Source organism: Eulemur rufifrons, chromosome 4 (assembly GCF_041146395.1).
Source record: "Eulemur rufifrons isolate Redbay chromosome 4, OSU_ERuf_1, whole genome shotgun sequence".
NCBI lineage: Eukaryota > Metazoa > Chordata > Mammalia > Primates > Lemuridae > Eulemur > Eulemur rufifrons.
Genome location: NC_090986.1, coordinates 79,826,895 through 79,838,130, shown reverse-complemented (window position 1 = coordinate 79,838,130; position 11,236 = coordinate 79,826,895). Strand labels below are relative to the sequence as shown.

The 11,236-nt window shown below is 44.9% G+C and overlaps 1 protein-coding gene across 1 annotated transcript in view; it reads right to left on the bottom strand.

The window, feature by feature from the left end:
* Window positions 1-575: 575 nt before the first annotated feature.
* WASF3 (WASP family member 3) overlaps window positions 576-11,236 on the bottom strand; it is a 47,197-nt gene continuing 36,536 nt past the window's right edge. Inside the window, exons 6-9 of the mRNA XM_069467438.1 lie at window positions 5,600-5,766; window positions 4,486-4,755; window positions 2,810-3,174; window positions 576-733 (exon numbers count right to left, since the gene is read on the bottom strand). Of these exons, the coding sequence (XP_069323539.1) occupies window positions 576-733; window positions 2,810-3,174; window positions 4,486-4,755; window positions 5,600-5,766 (960 nt within the window). The remainder of the gene's footprint in view (window positions 734-2,809; window positions 3,175-4,485; window positions 4,756-5,599; window positions 5,767-11,236) is intronic.

Below are 11,236 nucleotides of genomic sequence, written 5' to 3'. Positions count from 1 at the left end.
GCTCAGAGGCTACCAAGCAAGAAACTGAAAGCAGAAACATTCAATTCTCCTTTTTTGTTAAACCTTTCTCTCCAGAACCAACTTCTTCAGAAACCCATTTTAAAAGAAACAAAAAACCCAAAATGGAAAACAGTATCACTTACTGGTCGGAAGACATCACTCTGACATATCATGAATCTTGCAGAGACCTAACACCGGGCAGCTTCACAAACACACAGCAAGTCTGCAGAAGTGTAAGGATCAATAAGGGTAAATCCAAACTGCACTAAATACTCCCATGGCTGAGAGGAAAGCAGGTGCTGTTTTCAGGACAATGCAATAGTGACAGCGTTATTTCCTCGTGTGCAGCACGATTTGCTATGTTTAGTGGCACTTAAGTATTACACAGTAAATACTGAAAAAACCCAGAAGTTTTGGATGTGCAGAAGCAATATCACATTATTCATACAAAAGGTGCTACGCTATGGGATTAGAATACCACTATCTGGGTGTGGAGACCACTTAAAATCTTCAACACACTCCGAACATGCGGCCTCCCCGCTGTCCACCTGCCCTGCGAGGCCGCCCCGGCCCGCTCAGTCGGACCAGTCGTTCTCGTCGAACTCCGAGTCGTCATCGGAGTCGCTGTACTCCACGGCAATGCGCCGGGACAGGATCGTGGCCACGTCGTTCCCAACCGGCTCCCGCTTGGCTTCCTGCTCACGCTGCTCCTGGACCTTTTTCAGCTGAATTCCTGGAGACACGACACATAGTTTAGAATGAAATCCCTTTGCATGCTCCAAGTTAAGGAAAAATAAACCGACAGTCTACCGGACTTGTTTTGTCTATTGACACAAAGTATTAAAGTGTTGGAAATTTGAGGGGAGAAACACATTTCATGACCAAAAACATGTGCACTCAAAGTCATAACATTTTTTATAAAAAAGCAATGTGTTAAAGCATAAAAAAGTTAATTATAATTTCAGTGCACATGAAAATCAGCAAAGAAAATTCTAGAGCTGCACCATCCCAGATGGGGCTACATGTAGCTCTTTAGGCACGAACTGGGTATGCGCCAGTGGCACCACCCGGGACGGTGCGGGCTGGACCGTTTCCATGGTCACAGAACACCTGACTGGACAGCGCTGTAATCCATAGTTGGAAATAGTTCTATCCGACTAGCTCTCAGCTACCCTGAGATCTAAGAAACTTGTTTCAACAACTATCGTTGAAAATGATATAAAATACAATCATCTACATTCTTGCTTAGTTACAAAGTTATCTGATGATTTAATCTTTACCCATTCATTTCTATAACCTTTTGTTTGGCAATAATTTCAGATTTATGGAACAACTAGAAGACCAGTAGGAAAACATTCCTATACACTCTACACCCAGGTTCCCCAACTGCCAACATTTGACCACATTGTTTCCCAATCTTTCTGTCATCCACACACGTGCACAGACACTTTTCCATGGACCCTTTGAGAGTAACTGGCATATATCATCCCTTCATCCCTAAAATACTTCATGTGCTATTCTCTTAAAAAAAAATCAAAATCAGAAAATTAACATGGGTATAACACTATCTATCCTACAAATATTATTCACATTTTGCCAAGAGACCCAATCTAATTGCAAATGGAAAAATCGTTCCCCAGTTGAAGATCCAAGATCACCTGTTACATTAGTTGTCATAGTTTGTTCATGTCCTTTAATCTGGACAGTTCTCCAGTCTTCCTGTGTCACAATCTTCCATTTTTGAAAAATACAGGCCACTGTTCTGTAGAATGGGCCCCGATTTGGGTGTCTCAGGTATCTCCTTGTGATTAGATCCAGTGACTTACACGTATTAAAAAAAACAAATCCAACACTGTCCTACTATGACCCCAGATTTGATACCATGAGCTACTGTACCTCTGGGACTTTTTTCCTTGACAAAATAAAAGTATCAATGACATTCAAGACACACAGAAGACCCTGAGGTCCTGAGGAGGGCGTGTGTGCCACACCTTGGGCCTGATCCATGGGTGCTCACGCAAAACACGGAGGCAGCAAAATCACAGCTTCCTCTGAGGATGTCACCAACACTGACTCCCGGCTGCCAAGGAGCCGTCCGAAGTCACTTCCTGATGAGACGACTACCTGTGACCAAGAGTGTGTGCAGGTCCCCACCATGGAAGAAACTCCTGGAATAGTGCCAGATCACCTTGGTGACCCTCAACCAACCTGGGCTGTGGCCTGGTTAAGAATGAACGGTGTGGCTGGAGGTTTTTACGGCGGGGTCTGAGGGCAAGCCAAGATGGGCCAGGGGCCGGGCTCCCCACCGATTCCACCCAAGATTCTCTGCTTCTACACGTTTTGTGGTCTGGGGGGGGGCGGGGGTCAGTGTAGGACTTTTATCTGACAAAAGGGTTATGCTGTTAAATAAATGCCAAAAAAACCCCTGGCTTAGCATATCAACTATGACAAGTCTAGGACATAACGTAGATTGTTTTTAAAAAACTAACATCATTTTCTTTCTTTTATACTTTTACCCTTAGAGTAGAATGCTGAGAAGAGATCCAATTCATTAATTGATCATTTCTGTTATCTGATTTCTGGTTTCTAGTGCCATGTAGCTTCCCCGAATTCTCAATTCTTTATCATAATGTGTTTACCTTACACTGGCAAAAACACATTATTAAAAAAAATCAAACAAGACCCCTTTAATTCTAAAGACTAATTTAACATGGGAGTACTAGCTTGAAGACAACACGGCTGTACCTAATTGGAGACATGAGGAATCTCTTCCCAAGAGCAAGGCTGTGTATCTGGGGTGCTCACTTACCCATCCGAATAGCAGCAAGGAGATCGCTCCGGGCATCGCTAATTGGTGGCTGTGCAGGCTCCTGCCGCTTGGCCTCAGCCGCTGGGGGGCCATGCATTGGGGAGGACGACAGAGAAGACCCCGGGCCAGGTGGTCCTGGTGGGGGAGGTGGTGGGCCTGGGGGAGGCGGGGCTGCGGCCAGGAGCCCGGAAGGAGGGTGAGGCGGCGCCGTGTAGGTGGTGCCGGCTGAAGCGGGGAAGGGGGGCTGCATGGGGATCTGGAGAGGGCTGACGAAGGCAGTTTGTGCAGAAGGAATCACGGGCGGTGGGGGGGGAGGAGGTGGTCCTGATGGGTTGTAATACTCAATTATCTGTGCTGGGAGCATCCTAATGGAGAGATGAAACACAGAGTCACCCAAGGAGCAAGAGGGAGGGTCACAGCCTCTGAGTCCTAGCATGCCTAACAGAGAGGCTTCCCCAGACACAACACATACTGTCACCTGAACTCAAAGCATGGCGGGATGCAAGTATCCACACTTTGGGTCAGTTATTTTCACAGTTGTACATTACGATGGAATTCAAGTTCTTCTACTGAAATGCACCAAAAAGAGGACCACTCGAAAAGTGAAGCAATTTTCTGTGCAAAGCTAGAATAAAGGAGTTGACTGCAGGGGTGGGAACTGGCACCACCACCGCATCCCTTACCCTGGGCATCTCAAAAGCGGGTGGCTCACAGACTTGCCTTGGAAGGGGTCTGTGGTCAGCCAGGTTGGGAGAATCCTACCTTGTCTAGCCGACCCCCACAGAACTCCAGTGTCCAGCAGAGTATCAGAAGCTTTGAAAAGTTACACAGCTGAGCAATCTGCTGACTTCTATTCAGAAAGGGTTTTCCAAACCAACTGGCCCACTTTCCAAACCACCGGACTCTCTTTGCCTGGCACAGCCTCAAAACACACTCTGGGAAGCCTGACTTTGAGAGAACCCGCAGGTGGGAAACCTCCAGGATTGTGCAGTCAGGGAGACAAGTGGTGAGGGACGCATCACTCTGGGTGGAAGAGCACACATGGTGACACGGGTGATGTATACGCAACTTTCCTGGGCACTGACTCTGTGGGGACAAACCCTTTAGGGTTATGCCAGAAAAAGAGAGCACTAGAGTCTGACTATAAAAATAAAGGTGGGCGCCTGGACTGATGTTAGGAGGTGTTTGAATTCTACCTGCCAGAGCGAGGGCAGAATGATGTCTGTGTGCCAGCAGGTCAAGAAAGGACAGTATTTGGCCAACCCACAGGAGCTGGCTTCCCGGTCTTCCCATTTGTGCTAAGAGTTCTCTGTGACAGACCCAGGATGTGTAGAGACACGTAAGGGTTTGGGATGGGTTCGCAAAATTGGCATTTCATCCTTTATCAATGCCTTGGCTTACAGAGCCACTCACACCCACAGGCGTCAGTGTGGAAAGGCAATGTGTGGCAGGAGCACAGACACAGCCCCGAGACTGAGCTGTAATGACACCGGGGGGCGGGGGGGGGTGGTGGCAGCAGGAACCTGCACCTGCTTTATTCAACATGGAATCTGGCAGAACCAATACTATCCGTGTCCAGCCATTCTTGATGATATTCTGGGCCCCAAAATATCAAAGCTGAAAATTCTTCTACCTCCCACAGCATAGGGATTAGAGCACAAGGCACACGGAGTTACCCGTAGTCTGCTGGAGCCATTGGCGCGGAGGCCTGGGACCCCTCCGGGGCCTGTGGGGGCGGCGGGGGCGGCGGCTGCTGGGGTCTGTTGAGGGCCATGTGCCTCGCCGAGGCGGAGGGTGGCCGGAGCTCATGCTCGGGAGCCTGGTTCGCAGGCCCGTGCGGTGGCGCGTCACCAGCTGCCGCGTACGAAGGGGTCGCTGGCTGGGGGAGCAGAGAGTGGTTGGGCGTAGCTGGGTAGGAGTAATCCGTGACATCCGACGCGTGGGACCTGACGTTCCAGAAAAAGGGGTGGGAGACATTGAAGTTAAAAAATCTCCTCCAACAGGCACAAACATGTATTTGAATAACAACATCGCCAATGCACAGAAATCAGACATTTATTTCCGTAACTTTCAACTAGGCCCAGCCCCATGAGAGCTTCCGAGCAACAACATAATTACTATTTTAGCAGCAAGCCCCGGTGTTACATGGATTCAGAGGCACAGCTTTGAAGTGAGTAAGTCAGACAGATCGGCAAGCAGGAAACAGCACAGCCTCCTTTTCGTGATATTTCTGCATACTTTTTCTCTAAGAGAGAAAGCTACAAGAGAAATTCCATTTAATTTAGAAACAGCATCTAAGACAGCTAGGATTTCGGTGGCAATGAAACTGACAGCATATAATTAGAAAATATAAAATGTCAGGTGAACTGGATAAATATTAACAGTAAGAACAGAAAAGGAACATGAGAATGCAGTACAGTGAATCATATTTTTCTTAAACACAGAAAGTGTATTTAACCAAAAGAGAAAGCAGCAGTGCGGTGCGCTAGGGGAAGGCCTGCTTTCCACAGTTTTCCGGGCACGCACAGTCGAGTGTGAACTCTGGAAGAAACGGGACGTGTTAGTGCAGCAGAGCTCGGGAAGCGGCGGGGTGCTGGCTCCAGCCGCGCCCTCGGGAGCAGAGCCGGGACCTGCGTGCGGCAGCCGCGCAGCGCGGGGCGTTAGTAACGGCCACGCGCGCCTGGCCCGGGTTACAGGACGCGCTGTCAGTAGGGGCTGCACATCCTCTCATGACGGCTGAAGCAGGGGGTGGCCTGAGGCTGGGAAGCCAAAGAAAGCAAAACGACAAACCCTCTGGGCATCCTGTCCTCTTTCGCGCTCCCTGCCTGCTCCAGGCTCCTCGCGTCACTCATAAACTCAATGCCCATTTTCCTTCTCTCCCACTCTTCTTTCCTCGTCCTGACTTTTCTCACATTTACTTGCTGGTTTCTGTGAGCGTTCAGCTTGTGTTTCTCCCGCTGAAGGAAATATGCAAACACACATTGGGGATGTAGAGGCAGCAGCGGAGACGCAAACTGAATTTCCATCTCTGGGACTTCAGACAGTAGCTTTTCTTAACTGGAGCACCGCGTGGCACAGAAAACCTTTCTAAATGAGAAGAGACCGATTTCCCCCCCTTCCCCCTAACTGCAGTATAATATAAGTAATAACTCATTTATTCTACCCTAATTGTGGCATGAATTCTAGATTATGGTGCACGTATGATTATGTCTTCTGAACTATGCAAACTACTAGCAAATGAGTTAAAAATATTTTTCATGGGGGAAGAATCTGACCTGTATTTAGATTTAGTATGTTTTAAAAATATAAACACCTGAAACTCGAGTCACTGACAATGTGTGCTTGACTCCGTGCGTGACTGTGTGTCAGTGACCGTGAGCAAAACTTTCTAAAGGAAACAGTCATGCAGTAAAACACGGCGCACTCCTCCTGCGACGGCGGCAAGGAATCGCACATGCTGTGGCCTAACTGCGGGTGCTGTCCTTGTCCAGGAGCGTGGGACACTGGGCGGATGGAGCCAAGAAAAGGGGCTGGCCAGGTGGAGACAGAGGGAAGGGAGAGGCAACGCAGACCTGATGTCGAGATTAGCGCAGGTGATGTCTAGAGGGCAGGACTCTGGTGAGGGGAGCTGGCGTGAGCACAGAGGAGAGGGGCTGGTCAGTGGGAGAGGGAAGGTCCGCAGAACAGGGGGACGCCAGCGGGCAGGGGGGTGGGAGGAGCAGGCGGCTGCTGGGAGACGGAGCGCCTGCCTGGCGGGGAGGCAGAGGTAGCCACAGAGGCGAGGCCCAGGTGGAGGTGAGTGGGGGTTCCTGAAGCTTTGTGATGATCAGTGATCACCTGCCACAGAAAAGAGGCTCAGGAGGGCTGCAGGTGACACTGAAACGGGAAGAAGTAAGCACAGCATCCAGTGATCTCCCAGGGCTTTCGGGTGGACAGGCGGACAGAGTCAGGGAGCTGTACCAGCACCCAGAACAAAGGTAAGAGAAAGTAACGAGGACAGGCAGGCACACAGGTATGATGCCCCCTGAGGAAGAGTGACAGAGAGCTGGTTATACAGCAGGCACACACTTCCCCAGCTCTCATGGTACATTCACGCTTAGGAACAAGCCATTCCTAACAATCTAGAGAGAGAGAGAGAGAGAACATGTAAGGTTAGTTTTCGCGGGCTGGGTAAAGTACACTGTTCACACGAATGGCTTACATGCCTACCATGAAAGCTGGTATCAAATTTCCCTCTGTATCTCGAATACACTCACATGAGGGGATACAGCCACTCATAAGCATGTTTCTAAATAATACGTAAAACATGAGATACAATTTTGAAGTCGTAAGAAAAAACATAGGATGATTCCAATTCTTTAAAAGAAAAACCATACACATGTATAGAAGACTAACGAGAAAGAAACTACAACGGACACAGTAGTTCCTCTGGATGGTAGGGTTATGGAAAATATTTCACTTTAATTTTCTTCTTTAATTTCCAGACGTAAAAAGCATGCCTTATTTTATAATTTTAAAAAAAGTAACACAGCTTAGTAAAGTAAAAAATAAAAATTTCTAAATTAATTTAAGGGGTATAATCCAAGTACAATGACGGATTATGATCCGTTTATCTGTTAGTAAATAATGTATGCAAATAGTGAGGCCATGGGAAATAGTATGAGACAAAAGGAAATTGTGAAGAAGTAAAATAATTCTATTTGCTTTTTGAAAAATAACAGAAATGAAGATAATATATCTAAGCAACAAACACAAAGGCAGAATACTAAATAATCTGAATGACTATTAATTTTATCCCCAACAAAGAATAATTTAATCTCAGATGCTGGAATAAATATTAAATTCAACTAAGGTATCAAAAAACCCCATTATTTTCCCAACTGCACCTATTAAAAAAGTATATATGGGATAAAAACAAAGTGTATGTTTTACATGAATAAATAATCACAACTAAATTATTTGGAAAAAACAAAAAGGCAAATTGACATCATGGGAGCTATTAAGTTCGTGTATTTCTCACTACCCAAAGAACTGTGAGCAGAATTGTATGTTAAAATTCAAACTTGAGGCCGGGCACGGTGGCTCACGCCTGTAATCCTAGCACTCTGGGAGGCCGAGGTGGGCGGATCGTTTGAGCTCAGGAGTTCGAGACCAGCCTGAGCAAGAGCGAGACCCCACCTCTACTAAAAATAGAAAGAAATTATATGGACAGCTAAAAATATATATAGAAAAAATTAGCCGGGCATGGTGGCGCATGCCTGTAGTCCCAGCTACTCGGGAGGCTGAGACAGGAGGATCGCTTGAGCTCAGGAGTTTGAGGTTGCTGTGAGCTAGGCTGACGCCACGGCACTCACTCTAGCCTGGGCAACAGAGTGAGACTCTGTCTCAAAAAAAAAAAAAAAAAAAAAAAATTCAAACTTGAGGCTAGAACTCAGTTAAAGCTCTAATAATTCTCTAATATTTAACATGTACAGAAAAATTACCCAGAAGTTGACTTACAGACCTTCCTGGGTAGCAATATTTAAGGCGCTGTAACTACCAAATAAGTCTTTCATTCAAGCACACACTTATTTAGCACCTTCTATATGTTACAGTTTGTGCCAAACACTGAGGTTATAAAGGTTAAAAAAAAAAAAAAAAAAAAAAGACACAGATTTAACCCGAGGTCCAGCTTGCTGCTGTTTTTGAAACAGTCTTGAATCACATATTGTAAGATTTCTGTATTCAAATTTTAAAATGCTGATGGAAGACTTGAGGCAAATGGAAGACTACTTTACAAAAGCAGAAATAGAAAATGAATGAAAAGTTAACATTGCCTAGTCTGTTCCTGTCATTCAATAAATCTCTGTTGTAACAACTGTGACTTACTGGGGACATTACTCACACCTGCAAGAAATATTTTTACTTAATTGCTAACAAATTTTTAAAGCGAACTCCAACAGAATTCTTCTCCTGAAATCAGAATACATAAGTTATCTGAAGTAAGAAATAAATCTCTCTTGTTCATCACTTTTTCAAAGGGTCATCAAAAGGAGCAAGGAAGTCACATTAGTTACCACCTACCAATCATTTTTAGATACCAAGTGGCAAAGGAAATTCAACATCCCAAGCTAGAGAGAAAGGATTAAATGATTATTAAAACAAAAATTTAAGTCATTAGCAGTTACCCCAATTCAGAATCAATGTTGAAACAACTACATCTAGATTAACTGAACAATAAATTTAAGTTAGAGAGATTAAAAAAAAAAATCAAAGGAACTCAATGTAAAATAATATTCCCTTAAATTATTATTTTGAAAACAAAATATAATTTTTAAATATCGTGGGCCACATAAACCCCAAAGCTACTGTTGCATTTCAAATCATAAAAAAACCAGGACCCAGTGGCCCACAGCATCAGGTCTGAGGGAGCTGTGACACACACACACACACCTAGTGTCTGGGGACAGGGATCCCTCGGAAGACGCTCCGTGGTACACACTCTGAGACAACCTGTTGTCGGGTCTAAGCTCTTTGTCATATGCCATCATATTCCACTCCTGGCGCCTGTTTCTGGCTTTTCTAACCTTTTTCACCTCACGGGTGGTGCCATCTATACGCTTTTGCTCCTGATGTCCAGGAAAGGAAAGAGAGCATGCGAGACAGAAAGGAAAGGAAAACAGCAGGTTAAATGCAGTTGTCATGAACGGGAACCAAGCCTGACGTACAGACGAGACATTTGCATTCCATCACCCTCATGTTAAGAACATTCTAAAGCAGCATATTCCTCCTTACCCAATGGACCCAACAACAGTAACTGATATGCAAACTCAGCTCCCCAACCTAACTGAACTAAAGGTAACTGCGCTACGCTACAAGGGTTGCTTACCATCATTTTTGGTAAAGAACTCTTACTTTTACTAGGCTTGTAGCTGGTTTGAAATCTACGCAAGACCTTCTGTATCTGTGTTATACAGGTGGAATACCTGGCAACACCATACAGAGAAAGCATTTCTCACCACACACTTTTGCATGACTTGTTAACATGCAGTTATCTTTCAAAGAAAATAACTCACAATGTTCTATTCCTAATTTCTAGATGATTATTATAGAATATTTAAGCTAATCCTGCAACTAGCTTAACACAGAACAAGATAAAAACTTACCTGCGCACAAAGAGCCATTCTTGTTCCAGCCCTACTTTGCAGCAAAAACACAATTCAGTAAGTGCTTAGGTCCTACCTAAGTACTTCTTTAAAGGTGAGGACAGTTACTTCTGTGTGTGTCTGTAAGTTTTTCCTGTTTCCCTCATAAGATTTTATGATCCTTAAGGATGAGAACTATGTGCCTCTATTTCCTACGCTTCTCCCGTATCTTACAGTACCTCAACACGCTGTTTTACACAGAATACACAACTCAATAAATGCTGGCTAAATGATCAAATCCACTGTCAAGCTGTGCTTCTAGTATTTAGTTATGTTCCAGGCACCGACGGCACAAATGGCAAACAAACAAAATAGACATGGCCTCTGCCCCCACGGAGCTTGCAGGGCAGTGGGGGAAGCCTACACGAGGACACAAACGGATGTACAATTATAAACCGTGGTAAAATGTAAATGCATTTATATTTGAAATATATCTATACATTTTATATTTTCAAATATTTATCTAGTGTTATATAAATATTTTGTATCTGTATATTTAAATATGTTTACGTATTTAAACATCTATGCGTATACGTGAAACACCGTCCAGTCTGCAAGTCTGGAGGTGCTCTGGAAGGACTCAGACAACGCATGAGTAGCATTAACTCTGCAGAGGAGCATGGGTCAGATGCTTGCCGGGGGGAGACGACAGACTGCGAGGGCCATGAGGAGCAGGGACAGCACTGCATTAGGAGAAAGGAAAGAAGGTAAACAGTAAACTGAGGTGAATGGCCCAAGACCTAAAAGGTAGGCAAGATCCTAAAGGCCAGGCTCTACGTTGTAGAGAGTAAACAGGAAAGACAGGTACACCAGTGAAAAAGCTACTGAGGTGGTCTAGGTGGGAAGATGGCAGGTGGCTCAGGGTATAGTGAAGAAGGAAAACTGTGCTGTTTTCAGAGGTACTCAGGAGGCTTTGGTAAAGAATCAACAAAGGACATCAACGTGAAATTCACAAAAGATATAGAAGTGAGGAAATATCTGCACGTAAGTACAGAGGCAACCACTGCAGTATTGTAATGCAACAGTAATGGGTAATTTATGAAGCATGTATATTTTGAAATAGTATACAACTATTAAAAAGAATGATGTGCACCTTTAATAATGTCAGTGTGTGTGTGTGTTTAAGTCGTGTGTAGTCCATCTATATAAAAGATACTTTTTGTAAAATGTGTATGCATATATTTATGAATGCTTGAAAGGTCTAAAAGGATGCAGACCAAACTGTTAACGGTGGTTACTTACT